This window comes from Erinaceus europaeus, chromosome 4 (genome assembly GCF_950295315.1).
Source record: "Erinaceus europaeus chromosome 4, mEriEur2.1, whole genome shotgun sequence".
NCBI classification, from domain to species: Eukaryota; Metazoa; Chordata; class Mammalia; order Eulipotyphla; family Erinaceidae; genus Erinaceus; species Erinaceus europaeus.
The window spans coordinates 140,171,571-140,189,294 of NC_080165.1; the positions used below are offsets into that span (position 1 = coordinate 140,171,571).

The 17,724-nt window shown below is 43.2% G+C and overlaps 2 protein-coding genes across 2 annotated transcripts in view; both read right to left on the minus strand.

Moving 5' to 3' along the window:
- Positions 1 to 488: 488 nt before the first annotated feature.
- On the minus strand, positions 489 to 11,810 carry MFSD4B (major facilitator superfamily domain containing 4B; the record flags this gene model as incomplete). The annotated part of the gene is made up of 4 exons (XM_060190862.1): positions 489 to 5,081; positions 7,786 to 7,902; positions 9,875 to 10,043; positions 11,505 to 11,810. Coding segments are annotated over 4 exons (1,794 nt in total), but the record flags the coding sequence as incomplete, so codon positions are not given.
- A 2,515-nt stretch (positions 11,811 to 14,325) lies between these two features.
- The window catches only part of SLC16A10 (solute carrier family 16 member 10), a 155,930-nt gene continuing 152,531 nt past the window's right edge, over positions 14,326 to 17,724 (minus strand). The window contains exon 6 of the mRNA XM_060190633.1: positions 14,326 to 14,569. Coding sequence (XP_060046616.1) covers positions 14,541 to 14,569 — 29 coding nt within the window. The 3' untranslated portion in view covers positions 14,326 to 14,540. The remainder of the gene's footprint in view (positions 14,570 to 17,724) is intronic.

Here is a 17,724-nt window from a genome sequence, read left to right on the forward strand (position 1 = left end):
TAGGGCATTGAGTTAAGCACACAGAGTACCAAGCACAAGGACGGGCGCAAGGGTCCTGGTTTGATCCCCTGGCACCCCACCTGCCGGGGCCACTTCACAAACAGTGAAGCAGGTCTGTAGGTGTTTTTCTCATCCCCTTTGTCTTCCCCTCCCTTCTCAATTTCTCTCTGTCCTGTCCAATAATAGCAATAACAACAACAATGGCAACAAAATGGAAAAAATGGCCACCAGGAACTGTGGATTTGTAGTGCAAGCACTGAGCCCAGCAATAAGCCTGGAGGCAAAAAAAAAAAAAAAAAGTATGTAGACCCTTGAGAAGATGTATTTAAATTCCATAAGAGATGCGTAGCCCGGTCAGTCCTAATAGAGAGATGTGAGTCCCTAAGGAACCTCAAACCCGCCAGTTAAGCTTCTGCATGGTTCTGTACCCATTCCAGGAAAGCACTTCCACGACCGGATGCAGGTGTCAGGAAGAACAAGACAGATGCTAAGGGCAATAAAACAGGTGTTTATTTGGTACAAGTACAGGTGAAACCTTCTCATGTAACAACAGAGGCCTTTGCTCTCCACCTGCACTAAGGGTTCCCGGATATCCTGGGAGTCTTTTCAGGCAAAGTGTATCAGAGTTTGGTTCTCTCTGATGGAGAAACCTTGGGTATTAGCATGACATGGGGATTACACTTATAGACCCATAAAACAAACAAACAAACAAAAAACAAAGGCCAGTAAGGAGGGTTGCTAAAGGGTGAGGATGTAAGAGAGACATGATGATTTCCACAGGACCCCAACTTATGTAAGACAGATAAAATAGGCATCAGGTTATCAATTCCTTCTACCCAAGGCAGGAGGAAACCTAGCCAAGAATCACAAAATCAAATTGTTTTTGATATTTTGATGAGAAGGAATGTTTTTAAAATATTTTACTCTTTAACTAGGAAACTGTGTTAGTAAGAAATTAAAGTCTTGCTAAGTGTTTTAAGACTGAAATTATTTATACTTGGGCCAACAAAACAGCTTTGTCACACTACCCAGGTTCAAGGGTATCTTTCTGTCTATCCATATATCTGTGGGGGGGAAAAAAAGAAAAAGAAAAAGAAAAAAGCAGTCTGCAGTGGTGAAGCCCAAGTGCTGGCCAAATATATATATTTTTCTCTTCCCTAATCTTCTGTGATGAAATTTGGAATATTCTCACTATATTTATAATAATAATAAAACTTCTCCTCTCCAAAAAGTAAGATTAAAAATTAGGAACCAAAATTATGGCAGGTACAGGTTATCTAGCAGTCATCAGGAAAACATCTGTACTTCCATTAAGAAAAGCCAAATTTACAGAAATTAGGAAGGGGACTGTTAATAATGCAGTGAGGGAGAGATGACGAGTATCAGCACAGAACTCGATACTGTTCGCCCAGGGCTCCCCACGGACGCTCTGCCCTGTTCATATGACAATGCCCTTTCTGGTCCCGCTTTGGCCAGCAGGTCATTTCTCTCTCTCTCTTTTTTTTTTTGCAAGTTACTTTCTAATTATTACTTTACCTTCCCAGGTACTTACTTCAAGCTCAGGAAGAGACTCCAGAGGGGCGATAGAAGTATTCCAACTACTGGCAGAGTCTAAATTAAGCTAGCAGCTTGGGTAACCGAGCTGACCATGGGATCACCAATCCCATTCAGCGAGGAGTCAATAGTAAATGAAGATTCCAACCGGACTGCTACCTCAAGAAGCCCCACCAACAGCTCTAATACTCATGTAGAAAGTCTGAGGCAGCTTTAAAATCAGAAAACAGCATCTCTCAAGTGCTGTTTGAACACAGAGAACAATTAGCATATCAAAACAACTTTCAAAAATGTCTGTAAACAAAAACTTTGCCTCATAGACTGAATTACTCTCTTTCACTGAATCTAAGACACTAATTATAAAATATCACTTTCTAATTGTGTTGCCACCACTGGGCCTCACCTCTCCAGGCTAACTTTCACAGGTAGCCCATGAGATACGGAGACAGAGAAATAAGAGAGAGAGTGTGGATGTGAGGGGGCAGGACTTGAACCTAAGTCATGTGTAGGGCAGAGCAGACCCCTTTCCAGGTGAGTTATCCTGCCAGTCCATGAAATGTGACATAATTTTTGGAACTGGGTGGTGGCTCAGCGCGTACAGCACACACATTGTTAAACAGCTTAATAAGCCACAACTCTCGGACCAACTACATTGTTGTATGTGAGGGTCTAGGCTGCAGCCCCCACTGCCCACTGGCAGGGGGGTAAGTTTCACAAATGGTAGAACAGTGCTGCAAGTTTATCTCCTTAGTCTCTCCTTCTCTCTCTCTCTCTCTCTATATATATATATATATACATACATATATATGTATGTATATATTATATATTTATAATATATATAATTTTTCAAAAAGTAATGATAACAGTAGTGGCTGCTGGGAGTGGAGCCATGTAGGAGCTGAATCCAAGCAATAACTCTGATGAAAAATATATATACACACTATTTCTATATGTATATGAAAAAATTGTCAATAACATTTTCTTACACTGTTAAAAGAGGACTTTTTAAAAAATATTTATTTATTCCCTTTTGTTGCCCTTGTTGTTTTATTGTTGTTGATACTGATGTCATCCTTGTTGGATAGGACAGAGAGAAATGGAGAGAGGAGGGGAAGACAGAGAGGGGGAGAAAAAGATAGACACCTGCAAACCTGCTTCACCACCTGTGAAGCGATTCCCCTGCAGGTGGGGAGCCAAGGGCTCGAACCGGGATCCATACACTGGTCGTTGCACTTTGCGCCGCGTGTTCTTAACTCACTGCGCTACCGCCCGACTCCCAAAAGAGGACTGTTTTTAACAAGATCTGATTCCACAGATGACAAAAATGCCAAAAACAGCACTTCTGATAATCAATAAAATGCAATACTAAAAACAATGTATTCAAATCATTAGCCAAAGTATCAGACACTGGGTTTCTTAAACTGACATGCATTCTTCCATTATTTCTAACGTGAACAAATTAAAAAAATTTACAGATTCCCAACACGGACATCATCTCGTTTTCATTTGTACAGTGAGAGAGCAGGAGTTGAGACACTGAGGTGCCAATGAACTAAGAGATTGCAGATACAGAAGGGGAGGAAATGATAGTTGTGGTTTGAAGACAGATCTCTAGACTTCTGGGTGTTCTCTTCACAGAAATCAAAATTTCTTTGGCCAAATGCTGCCAATATGGCAGGTCACTTAATAAGAAACCTCTATCCATGGTCAGACGAGACCGAGTATGTTCAGGGAGGTATGGCCACAGACCCTCTGTTCATTTTCAAAGATGCTCCTTTACAAAGTGACTCTCGTCAGCTTCTCTGGCAGAATACCACTGGTTGATAATTCCTTCGGTTCACTGACTTACAAGACAGTTTTGTTCTATTAAAATGGCAGCATACATCTCAAAAATAAATACCTTCTTTATGTGATCTGAGGGGTAAAGCTTATAAAACATTACCAAATCAGTCGCGCATCAAAAACTGGCCTCACAACAAGATCTTCTTGTACAGAACCATTGTGGGAGGACCAGGAAGATAGCATGATGGGTATGTAAAATGACTTTCATCCTTGAGACTCTGAGGTCTCAAGTTAAATTCCTGTGTGTCACAGTTAAGTCAGAGCTGAATAGTGCTCTGGTTAAAAAAATTTTTTTTTTAAATAAAATATTGGGTTCTTTATGGAAGTCTCTGAAATACACACAATGTTTCAAACTCTTGAGCACTGCAATACGGATCCAGAAATGTTGACACAAAGTATGATGAAATATGCTATTAATCAGCCTCTATAGAACTGGCAGTTGTTCAGAAGTCAGAAAATAGTTCATCTTCTTTTGTCGAAGTTTCATATAAGGTGATTGACATGGGAGTTACTGATGTTGACTGCAGATAAAGCAGCTGAGTGGATGAGAATGTCATCTGTGGGCACTCTCAGAATCTCTCTAGACGTGCCCATTATAGAGTTCCTAATCCTATCATCTGTTTCTATCACTTCAAATTCCATCTCATTCCATTTTTCTGCATCATCTTCTTCGTTCTCTTCCTCGTAGTCATTCAGCTCGGAGGCAGACAGCAGAGCTTTCTGGTCCTCACTCTTCCTGTGCTCCTTTCGCTGATGAGCGAGAGGTATGGTGGCTAACTTATACATCACAGGGAATAAGATGGCAGTGGCTGCTGCTGACCCCAAAGAGGTGTACAGAACTACAGGCAAGTCTGGATACTGTCCCTGAAGGATCCCAATCACTGCAGGAATAGCCATTTCTCCCAAGGCAGCGCCAACCACAAAAAACGCCGCCGCTTTCCCATGGATAGTGGTGTACTGCTCAATCCAAGAAACGCCACTGGGAAACGTGGTGGCCATGGAGGCTCCATACACGGAAGTGGCCACCCAGAGGCAAACTCGGTTCCTATCAAAAAGCACCAGCATTAGGGAGGAAGCCAGGCTGCCAATGTTGCTCAGCACAATCATGGATGCCGGTTGCAGACACGCAGCAAAGAAGATCGCCAGCCCCCTGCAGGCTGCAAAGCTGCCCCAGAAGATGGAGTTCAGCCCAGCTGCTTCGCTTTCTGTCATGCCAGCATGGCTGGTTGCAAAGGAGAAAATGTAAGAGCCGTACGTCACTTCTGCTCCAACATAAAAAAAGAAGAAGATGAAAAGAAGACAAAGAAGGGCTTTGTGATATTTCGCTCTTCGAGACCTTCGAGTGAAGTCTTTCGCTTTTTCACTTTGGGATCTCTTTTTCAAAAATAGAGCAAAGAAAAAGACAGAAACAGCCAAAATGTACGTCCCGATAATAAAATACGTCCTCAGCAGATTTGTGTTGTCAGGAATCCCGGATCCAGCGTCTGAGTCAGCTCCCCATGACTGGTTGACCAGAGAACAGTTCAAGTCAGCTTCTGTGTGGCTTTCAGCAGGCACTGCTGTGCCCAGTGCCACTTTAGCCAGCAGTGGGGCCACGAAGGCACCTATGGCAAAACTGAAGTGTAAGGCCTGCATGTGAGGGGCCCCCTTGTCTCCCCAGACAGCCAAGATGAGGACGTTACCCCCTACCAAGTGAAGAAGGTAAGTGAGTTAGACATAGTAACATCACAAACTGGGGTAATTACTATCAGAAAATGAATGGATCTATTTAACATATCACAAAGATCATATATACTTAGTTAACAAATGCTACAACTAAGTCTATTCTATGGTTAAGAAGCTTTCACCGGCCAATAACTGAGAAACACCTCATACTTATTCATAAATGGAATTCAACTAACCAGTAAAGCACTACCTTTCAGAGTCAGGCTTAAAGCTTTTTTTTTTTTTAATTTTTTTTTTTTTTTTGCCTCCAGGGTTATCGCTGGGGCTCAGTGGCTGCACCAAGAATCCACCGCTCCTGGAGGCCATTTCCCCCCCTTTTGTTGCCCTTGTTGTAGCCTTGTGGTTATTATTGTCACTGATGTCGTTCGTTGTTGGATAGGACAGAGAGAAATGGAAAGAGGAGGGGAAGACAGAGAGGGGGAGAGAAAGACAGACACCTGCAGACCTGCCTCACCGCCCGTGAAGTGACTCCCCTGCAGGTGGGGAGCCGGGGGCTCGAATCGGGACCCCCTACTCAGGTCCCTGCGCCATGTGCGCCCAATCCGCCGCGCCACCGCCCGACCCCCATCCAGGCTTAAAGCTTTTTATAACACAGTTCTAATACAAACTTGGGGCAGGAGGGCATATATGCATACATACATATTTACAAAAGAATATTTTATCACTAGAAGCCACATTGCCAAAGATTACTGTACTTGCAGTTGATAGAAAATAACTGAGGTATTGCACCAAAGGAAAAGACGCTGGGGTGGGTGGGAGGGAAAACAGAGGTCCTTCAGAGGACCTAGTGGGGGTTGTGTTGTTATATGGAAAACTGAAACTGGGAAATGGTATGCATGTACAAGCTACTGTATCTACTGTTGAATGTAAAACATTAATTCCGCAATAATGAAATTAAAAAAAAAGAAAGACAATAACTGAGGGGGAGTTGGGAGGTAGCACAGTGGGTTAAGCGCACGTGGCACAAAGCGCAAGGACCCTGGAAGGACCTGGGTTGGAGCCCTCCCCTCCTCACCTGCAGGGGAGTCGCTTCACAGGCGGTGAAGCAGGTCTGCAGGTGTCTGTCTTTCTCTCCCCCTCTCTGTCTTCCCCTCCTCTCTTCCCATTTCTCTCTGTCCTATCCAACAACAATACCAATGACAACAATAATAACTACAACAATAAAACAAGGGCAACAAAACGGAATATAAATACATATACATATACATATACAGTGACTGAGGAAAATAATTCAAGCAGAAAGCATATACAAAACACCTTTTCAGGAACCTGAACTCCAGTGGATTTTGACCACTATAGAAACTAGTGGAATGTCTACTAGTATCTGCACTTAAACTTCCCATGCACCTAACAAGGTTAAATGCAAGATATAGCAAGCCTTTTGTTGTTGTTATTTTAAAGTAGTTTGCTGAAAAACATAAAATGTCACTCTCCGGTTGCACAGCCTAAAGTATAAAAATCTTGTCTGGAACTGAGAAAATAGCTCACTTGGACAGTGCTCGTGACCCAAGTTTGAGCCCTGCCCCACAACACTGGTGGGAGCTTCAATCCTGTGGTGTGCTTCCCTCTATCTTTATGTCTCTCCTTCTGAGAGAGTCGGCCTTGAGTAGTGAAGTCCCAGGGACAAAAAAAGCAGGGAAGCAGATAAAACAGGTATACGGGCTAGATAATAATATGTTATATAGTAGGTTTTCTTTTGGGGGAGGGGCTCTAGAGTTACTGGTAGGGCTCAGTGCCCGCATCACTTATCCACTGCTCCTAGAGGCCATTTCCCCCATTTTGTTGGCCTTGTTGTTATTGCTGTTGGAAAGGACAGAGAGAAGTTGAGAGAGGAGGGGAAGACAGAGAGAGGGGAGAGAAAGACACCTGCAGACCTGCTTCACCGCCTGTGATGTGACCATCCCCCGCAGGCGGGGAGCCGGGGGCTTGAACCAGGATCTTTATGCTTTGCGCCATGTGTGCTTAACCCGCTGCTCTACTGCCCAGCGCCCATATAGTAGGTTTTAAAAGACATCAAGACGCAGGGAAAGAATGTCTTCCAGGAAGAGGCAAAGAACTCTTAAAAGAAAAGGATGAGAAGAAATAATGCATAGTAAAAGTTTCTCTTGATTAAAAAGGTAGGGTGCATTGAAAATTGGACGGTTCCTTCTATGCCTGAAACAAATGGAGGTTCCGAACCTCTTTCTCTCTCTCTCTCTGGAAAAATCAGCCCAAAACAGTGAAACTTTGGGGATGACAAAAATCAAAAAACCAAACCAAACTCCAAAAAACACTAAAATGCACCTGACTTGGTAAACAGGGCTACAGTTAAAAAGCTAATCAAGTCTCACAGCAAATCCTACCTTACTGCAGTGAGAAAGGCCTGCTCCAAAACCGCAAGTCTGCTCACCTGTGCAGCATGGATGCCCTCTCTTATTTGGGCTTTCTTGTAAATCAACAACTATCATGGAACAAAAACCTTTCAATTCACCTCACTGCTCAAAAACAGGCACCCTGATTGGCAAAATAAATAAATAATATAATAATGATAGTAATAATAAAATAAAATTGGTTGGCCTGATTACCAACTCACTAATTTTAGAAGACACTGTAAGCGAATGAGGCACATATTTTGCTCTGCTTTTTCTGGTAGAAAGTCCTTACTCTGAAGAAAGACTCACTGACCTGTATCCAGAATGCCCATTGAAACGCCAAATACAGACACTATGATAATCAGCAAGACTGCGGTCTTACAGAATGGAACAAGATAAAGACCAGCTGTGGTAGCCAACATGGATACACCTAAAAAGAGAGATAAAAGTCATTATACAAAGCAATACTTCTGAGAGTCATGGCTCAAGTCAGCATCATAGAAATTCCTCCGAATGCAAAGTAGGTCCAATTCAAAGTAAATATAATGATTGGATGGGAAATTCAACTTTTCATTAGGTGTGAATCTCATTGAAAAACTTTTATAATTTTTTTTGTACTTTTGTGATTTAATACTGACTTACAAAACTTTAAGGTAATTGGGGTCTAATTCCATATCGTTCCTCCTACCAGAGTTCTGTGTAACTGCAGTAGTTCTCCCAAGATCATGAATGTGAGCTGATATTATAGTCATAACTATGTATCAATAGCAAAGTATATATTTTTTCTAAATTCCTGCCTTCACCTCCTTTCTAAGTCACACCTATATCTTTTTTTTTTTTTTTTTTTAAACCAGAGGCCACTCAGCTCTGGTTTATGGTGGTGTGGGGGATTGAACCTGGGGCTTTGGAGCTTCAGGCATGAGAGTCTCTTTGCATAACCATTATGCTGTCTACCCTCACCCCTGCACACCTACATCTACTACTATTTTCAGGTGCTCTTCCTTTTTTTCCTCTTCTTTCTCAGATAAGAGAAACAGTGACTGGCTTGCTCTGGTATTTCCAGATTCGCTTCCCTTTTGTTGCTGGTATAAAAACAAGATTCCTAGTGACACCTCAGGTCCTGGTGGAACTGGGATTCAGAGCCCTCTGGCCTTTTCCCCTGTCTTATTCTCCTCTGGGTAAAGGTCTATATACTCTCAGAGTAGTCGCCAAAATTCTTTTTGGGGTGTAGAAGGTGGGAGTTCTGGCTTCTGTGATTGCTCCTCTGCTGGACACAGACATTGGCAGGTCAATCCATACCCCCAGCCTAAAATCTTTTATAATCATTTTTATTAGTGATTTAATATTGATTTATAAAATTATGAACTAACAGGGGTATAATTCCACATTGCTCCGACCACCAGAGTCCTTCCACTAGAAACTGCAGTAGTTCTCCAAAGGCCACAGACATGAGTTGACTATTATTTCTATAACTGCATATATATATATTTTCCCTTTTTTTGCTACAGTCCTGCCTTCTCTTCCTTTCTAAGTTACACCTACACCTACTGCTACTTCTGAATGTTCTTCCTTTTCTCTCTCTCTCTCTTCTCTCGGTTTCATGGAACTGGAGTTCAGAGCCTTCTTCCCCTAAAATTTCTCCCCCTCTGGGAGTATGAACCAAAATTTTGCAGAAATAGCCATTTCTCTTAAGGCAGCGCCGACAACAAAAAAAAATGCCACAGCCTTCCCATGGATAGTGAGGCAACTATATAGCTCAAAGTAAAAGGGCTTAAGAGTCTGCTGTGATTAGATCTAAACCTAATAAGCTTGACAAGCGAGTAGAAAGGCCTAAAGAAGGCGCTATAAATTGTCTCATCAAATACTTGCTACTTATAGCGAGACACCCTCCTCTCACATCCCTACTGTACCTCCCTCACTCTGTCTAGTCAACTAACTACCAAAAGGAAGTAAGAGAGATCTCTTGATCAATCTCTCCTGACAGCATCAGCATTATTGTCACTCCTTGATAATCTTCAGAAGAAAAAACTTTTACAGTCTTCATGGAAAATAAAATACAAGTTATTCTAATAGGAATGTAATTCTAGCATAGCGAGTAGTCACATGGTTATACTATTAAGGCAGTGCTCTGCAGCAAAAGAGCTCAAAACATTTGCTTCATATCTGAGCATATAAAAGGATTTTTAGATACGAGGTTCATAATAAACCAACCAACCAAACAAAAGCAATTACTATAGCGGCTTCTCCTATGTCTTTCTATCTGAAAAAGTCAGCAAAACAGCTCACTTGGAATAGTGAGTGAGCAGCTAGGAGCCATTCTGCAGGCTAGTCTGTTTTTTAATTTAAAGACAAATGGTAAATGACTTCAATGGAACAAAGAAGTGACATTGATCTTTACATACCCAAAAGTAGAAAATGATTCATACTGTCAAAAAGAACTCCACCAATAACAGAGCCACTCAAATAGCCAGAGGCCCGGCCCACGAAGATCACAGAGAGACTGCTGAGATTGCGGTTCACATTTGTTGCCAGATCTTGAAAGGTGGGTCCCAGGATTGCAATACTCATGCCCTAAATTTCAAAAAGGCAAGCTTTTACTTACAATCTGCAAGGTAAAGTCAGCTTATGTGGAAGCTTTTTCATTAATAAAAGGGAAGCCCTACAGCCTGCACCTATGCAGTGCTCTGGCTTCTGTATCTTTCTCTCTCTCTCATCCTCTCTCTCTCTCACTAAAATAAAATAAATAAACTATATGATTTAAAAAAAATAGATCCTTTTAAAAAAGTGTGATGCTAGGACAGAACTTGGGACCTCATGCTTCTGAGTCCATCACTCTAGCCACTGTGCCACCTCCTGGGCCACTAGAGAAATCTCTTTAAAAAATATTTCTAAGAACCAGTTGTACTCAGAGGAAGATGTTAAATAAACAGAAGTGACTGTCTTCAGAAAACCCACAATCTCAACTGCCCAAGATCACAATCATGAAGACAAGATGAGTTAGAGACTTCCAGAAATAAGGGCACAACAGGGTGCCTGAGGGTTTGGCAAAAGACATTCAGGCCTTGCAGTTAATTCCAAGAGAAACCTGGAAGGATCTGAGTTTTGCTTTGTGTAGGATTGTGGGCAGAATAAGTGACAGTCCTTCCTCTACCACATAACCAATTATGTGGCTAAAAGAAAAAATAAATCACTTTTCTGGGCTCACGTTCCCCACCCCAGAACTGCAAGAGGTTGGCTAAATTTGGTCAGACAATGAAGAATCCCCAAAGTTAAAAGTAATAAATAATATGGGGTTTGGGTAGGTATGGGAGGTACAGCTATAGACTTGGATCCCCCACGGAGAAAGGGCGTAAATATATTGTGGCAATAAATGTCGCACTAGAAAAAATCACATTTCAGGGCTACAGAGACAGGACAGTGGTTGAGCAAAGGACTTTCATGCCTGAGACTGAGGTTCCAGGTTGCATGCCCAGCACCACCATCAGCCAGAGCTGAGCAGGGCTCTGATGTCTGTCTCTCTCCCTCATTAAAATAAATGTCATTATCATCTTTAAATACATACATATATATATATATATATATATATTATTGGCTAGAGAAATTGAGGGGGGAGAAGGAGATAGAGAGGGAAAGAGACACTGAGACACCCGCAGCCCTGCCTCACCACTCGTGAAGCTTTCTCCCTGCAGGTGAGGACCAGGGGGCTTGAACCCGGGTTCTTGTGCACTGTAACGTGAGGGCTTCACCAGGTGCGCCACCGCCTGGCCCCAGAAAATAAATATTCACTTAAGAAGAAAATAAATACATAAATAACCTTTCAGATTAGAATGGCGCCCGTTTCCTCGAGAACAAAAACCGAGGCTCGGGGCGACTAAGTCCCGGGGCCCAAGGTCACAGAACTGCAATGGGCAAGGTCACGGGACTGCACACTGCGAGGTGAGACTCGAACCCGAGGCGGCCTTCCGGGCCAGCTCGCTCGAGCCCTCGCCAGGGAGGGTTCCAGCCCGGGAGGGCTGCAGCCGCAGGTCTCACCAGCCCCAGGAAGGCGGCGCACAGGATCAAGGTGCTGAGCCAGCGCAGCGGGTCCCCGGGGCCGCAGCTCCGCCGGAGGCCCGGCTCCGCCTCCGCTTCGGGCTCATCCTCCCCGGGGACCTCGGTCTGCAGGAGCAGCTGCCCCGCAACAGGAGCCTCGGCCCCAGCGATCGCCAGTTCTAGCTCCAGCTTGGCGGCTCGCCGACTGCCCAGCTTCTCATCCAAACCACAGCGCCCGGATGGAGACCCAGCGCTGCCCCAGGAGGTCGGCAGGCACCCGTGGACGCGCAGCGCAGCCCACCGAGGTCAGCCCGCCGCCTGGAAGGGGAGCGGCAATTCAGTAGAACTCCAGGCTGGCTGGTTGTGGCAAAGGGGCGGGTACCTCGCTGCGCCTGCGCAGACCGTGGGGGGGGGAAATGTTGCCGCGGGGCTACCGGAAGTTGACAGGTTGCCTAGGAAACCGAGCATCATTCTCGGGTCTCCGCTTGACAGGTCCTGCGGGGCGGGGCGGGGCGGGGCGGGGCGGATGAGAGCTGCAGCCTGGGGACTAGATACATCAGAAAGTAAATTGTGGCTACCCCCGCCCCACCCTGTTAACGGGAAATACTGGTCAAGAATTGCGAAGTACTGGTTCTCGCGTGTTCCCTGGGTCTCCTAACTCCGTTTCCCTTCCAGATGTGTACATATGTCTGCCTCCCCATTTGTGAAGTGACCCCTGGTAGGTGGGGAGCCAGGAGATCAAGCCCGGATCCTTATACTGGTCCTTGTGCTTTGTGCCACATGCATTTAAACTGCTGCGCTATTGCCCAGGCTCCCACTTCACCAGTCTTGATCAGGAACTTGACCCCAGGTCTTTGCACACTGTAATGTGTACACTCAACCAGGTGTGCCACCTCCTGGCCCCCAAGGTCTTACATTTGTTTCCTATAGCTCTTTTGACCAGAGCACAGCCTCAAAATATGTCAAGGTTTTTGTATCATCTCTCAAATGTTCGTTTCCACCTGATCACACTCATCCGCTGGAGAACAGTTTATATTATATTAGTTTATAATAACTGAAATCGCATCACTTTCGTAAATTATTAGGCATTAGTTTTTAATGATTTTTTAAAATTATCTTTATTTATTGGATAGAGACAGCCATAAATTGAGAGGGGAGAGGGAAAGAGAGGGAAAGAGACAGAGACACCTGCAACCCTGCTTCAGTACTCACAAAGCTATCCCCCTGCAGCAGGTGAGGACTAGCAGCTTGAACTTGGGTCCTTGATCACTGTAGCATGTGCTCAACCAGGTGCACCACTACCAGGCCCCAAAATTGCACTATTTTCAATACACAACCATTAAGCCCTTTCTAAATTTATTTCAATAGCAGCTATTTAAAGCTGACTCCTACTCCCAATTCCCAGCTCCTACTACCTTAGTTCTTGTCCTCATTTCTTCGTTAAAATGTCACACAAGCGTTCTTGTTGAGTTCCAAAGCTCATCTAATATTTTCAGTGGGGCTGTTCGTGTATGTGTTGGGGAGGGGGCTGGTGGCACACTTTGAAACATCAAAAAGGAGAAGTTTGCAGCCCAGGAGGGATCCAAGTTCAATCCCCAGCATAAAGTTTGTCAGACTGTAGCTGTGATTCTCTCTCTTCCTTTCTCATTAATTAAAAGAAAAGAGGGGGCAGATACCAGTACTTTACAACTTATAGTCAGGGACTCAGGAGAGACCTGTAGTTTGAAGTATGTTAATATTTAATGCTGAAAGAATCTGGTGTGTAAATTGATTGCCGACCATAGGATTTGTGCTACAATACAAACAAAGTGACATGAACGAAGGGCATTGGAGACATGTAGATGGAAGGGACTATTTTCCCTTGCGGTAACTTGTGCAGTGTTTCACAGAGAGGCCATGTATCAGGGTCTTTGAAGAGTACAACAATAAAACAGCAAGGGCAACGAAAGGGAATTAATAAATATTTTTTTAAATTTTCTTTTTAAGAAACATTTATTTATTCCCTTTTGTGGCATCTAGGGTCACGTCAGTGACATCTATTTATTCCCTTTTTGGCATCTAGGGTCACGTCAGTGACATCTAGGGTACTTGTGAACATAGGGCTGCATATGTCCCTGCTGTTAATCCTGGCTATTCCTCCCTCCCCTCCCTTTTCTAAATTGAGTTGCTTGGTTTGTGTGTTCCTGTTTGGTGTTCTTATGTCCTTTGGCTATATCCCTGAAAGTGGTGTTGCTAGACTATAAGGTATTTCCATTTTAATTTAAGGATTTGTTATATTGTTCCCAAAGGCCCTGCAGGTGTCTGTCTTTCTCTCTCCCTCTCTCCGCCCCCCTCAATTTTTATCTGTCTTAGCCAATAAAATGAAAACATATAGCTTCCAGGAGCAGTGAATTCATAGTGCCAGCAACCAAGCCCCAGTGATAACACTGGTGGGGAAAAAAAAAGAGGAAGGAAGAGAAAGGAGGAGGAAGAGAAGGAGAAAATTACTGGAGTACGTAGTCTAAGAATCAGTGTGGCAAAGTTACTTCCACCTCTTTGAAGCCAGCTGGTTCCAAGAGAAGTGGACACAGCTGCTACTCATCCTGCCACCCTCCCCCCCCTTTGCTAAATTGGGTTACTTGTTATTTTGTTGTTGAGTTGCAAGGTGTATTTATTTTAAATTTAATCAACTTTGTCTGACATGTTATGTGCACATACCTCCTTCTAAGTACTGATTTGGGGGGTGATGTATTTCAATATGTAGAAGATTTTATTTGGTGCAGTCCTGGTTGCTTTTTTTTTTTTTCCAAACAACTCATGTTTATCACTGAGTCAGGAAACAGGAAGAGCTACAAGGCCGAGTGGGTTCCTAATCAAATGTCCAAGAAAGCAGTGCTTCCCTCAGGATACTAGCAGCACACACACGTGCGTCTTAGAGGATCCTTACAGGCCCAGCGTTGGTGCCTCCTCATGGAGTTGCACCTGACTTTATGACGAATTTGCATCTGAAGCCACTGGGGAATAGGATGGTTCTGCTTCTGCTTCTGCTTCTGCTTTTTAACTAGGAAGTGCTTGATTCGGAAGGCCTTGTAGGAAGACATGGTGAGGACAAGTGAGTCCGCCACCACAATGGCGGAGAAAAGGAGAGAAAGCCCTACTTGTAACTTCTTACTTTAGTCTCTCTTACCAGTGGAGTTAGATTTCTTGTAACATCTCTGATATCAAAGCCTTGGAGTGTACTACATGGTTTTTTTTTGAAAAGATATTTGTTTATTTTTTTGAAAGGGAGCCAGAGGATCACGGTGGCATATGCAATGCCAAGATCAAACTTGAAGCTTCATGCTGATGAGTCCAGTATTGAGTATACTTTATCGAGTATACCACCTCCCCGGCCACAGAGATCTTTTTTTTTTTTTTTTTTCAATCTTTTCAGATCTAATAGTCAAGTCTTCAATTCATTTTGAGTTAATTTTTGTCTATGGTGTTCAGAGGTGGTCTACCTTCATTTAAAAATATTTTATTTGTTTGCTTATTTACTGGATAGAGACAGAAATTGAGAGAGGAGTGGAAGGTAGAGGAGAGACAGAGAGATAGCTGCAGTACTGACTGCTTCACCATGTGTGAAGCTACCCCCTTGCAGTTAGGGAACAGGGGCTTGAGCTGGGGTCTTTGTTCACTATAAGACATGTACTCTACTGGACACACCACCACCTAGCCCTTCCTCTTTAAAAATTTTTTTTATTATATTTATTTATTAATTGTATAGAGATAGTCAGAAATCGAGAGGAAAGGGGGAAATAGTGAGGAAGAGTGACAGAGAGACACCTGCAGCCCTGCTTCACCACTTGCAAAGCTTTCTCCCTACAAGTGGGGACCAGGGGCTCAAACCTGGGTCCTTGTGCATTGTAACATGTGCGCTCAACCGGGTGTGCCACCACCTGGCCCCGCCCTCCTCTTTTATCCCCACCCCACTTTTTATTTTTTCCAGGGCACTTCAGCTCTGGAAACTGGAGCCTCAGCATAACCATTATGCTATCTTTCCTGCCTCCTCCCATTGATTTTTATTTTTATGTGAATGGTTTTCCATAGTGATTCTCTCAGTTTTTTTTTTTTTCTAAGTGTCTGTGTTCTATATTTTGTTTTGCAGTTATCATGAGGATTGTATCTGACTTACTGTGTCTAAATGTCTCTTGGTACTTGTCTCAGTGCATCAGCGTTTGACGGCACTGCTTCTATGCATTGATGCCTCCATTCCATACATGATGTTGTCCCGTGTTACTGCTCTTTATGGCTCTGGTTCTACTCTGCTTATCTCCTTGCACAGAATGTTTCTTTCTTCCTTCTTCCCTTCCTTCCTTCATTTTCTTTTCTCTCTCTTTTTTAAAATTTCTTTATTGGGGGATTAATATTTTACATTTGACAGTAAATACAATAGTTTGCACATGCATATCTATTTTTTAAAAATTATTTATAAAATAAAAAATATCGACAAGCCCATAGGATAAGAGGGGTACAACTCCACATAATTCCCACCACCAGAACTCCATATCCCATCCCCTCCCTTGAAAGCTTTCCTGTTCTTTATCCCTCTGGGAGCATGGACCCTGGGTCATTATGGGGAGCAGAAGGTGCTTTTACTTAACAGAGACTATTCTTCAGTATTTATCCTCTTCTAATGTCCCTGGGGGATTTCATAGATAGACTCACAAAGCTTATAGAATGCTCCTCATTTTTTTAATTGTATTTATTGATAATATCATAGTTTTCCACAACAAATGATCGTATCTACTAAATAATCACAAAGCTCTTTTCATTAAAAATATTTGGGTGATCTACATTAAATTGCACCTTATAAAAATCAATTACACATTATACCTTTAAAAAGAAACATACAATTGTTTTTAAACAGCGTACTAAAAGAACGCAGACAGCATAAGCCTTTCACACAATGACCGCTATTTGAACAGCTACTGTGCCAAAAATGATACTCTGTATAGGCAGAGAAGCAGAAACACATTGCAGTATGCCACATGTACTTGGAAAGCCTCGCTTTTGGTGTCTAAGAGTATGTTTTACATCCCTGGCAATATGAAACGCAGGCCCAGGGAGATTATGTACCAGGACCTATGGCTCAGAGGTCCCAGGTTCAACCCCTGGCACCACCATAAAACTAGAACCAAGCAATGCTCTGGTAAAAACAAAATACAAAAAAAGAATTTTAAAGTTTCAGATTAACATTAAAGTTAAATAATCTGACATTTAAAAAAAAACCCTCCATATTAATCCAGGAAGACACTTAAATTTCAGAGCTCTTAACACTGCAGCGCTCACACAGCTGGTGCTGTACCTTTGAAACTAAAAGGAGCCAACAGAACAAACTAGAGGAACGCACATTCATTAAGCACTGCACAAGGACTATACGTACTCAGTTCTCATAAAATAGTGTTAAGGCAACATTTACAAAAGGTAGCAGAATGAAATAAAGCGAGACCACACACTTCCTGCTTTGTCTGAACCATACCGAGTACCGAGAGGAACTCAGAGATGCCCTGCAAACAAGTTTGTTGCCACATAGTGAGCTACAGTGCTGATGCCAACAGCTCTGGAAAGATAATCGCAGGGCTGGGCTCTGCTTACCCTGATTTCAGATGTCGTCCTTACTAACTGACATACTTGTGTCCAATCTGAAAGACGAATGATGATACCTTTAATGAAAACTTTTAAAATGAAATTCACTGTACATCTCAAGATTGACTCCACAAACGAGTTTTAGTCATCTGAAAAGTCTGATGTATATACTGTTGTCTTTATTTTGATTCCTATTATTTTTAGACAGAGAAGGCAGAGGCAGAGAAAATGGAAGCGACCACAGCGCCCAAGTTTGCTTCAGTGTGGCGGGGCCACAGTCCACCTGGGTCAGCACAGGGCAGAGCAGCACACTACCCAAGTTAGCTATTTTGCTGGTCCTTTGACATACCTTCTTTTAAAGACTTTTTTTTTTATTGTCACCAGGGTTATCGCTGGGGCTCGGTGCCTACAGGATGAGTCTCCTCTCCTGGCAGCCATTTTCATTACTATTTTACTTGATAGGGCAGATAGAAACTGAGTGGGCGTGGGGAAAGAGGGAAAAGACACCTGTAGACCTGCTTCACCACTAATGAAACATCCCTCCTGCAGAGGGGGTCCTCGGGCTTAAACTCCGGGCCCTTGCTCACAGTAATATGTATTCTCAATTGAGTGT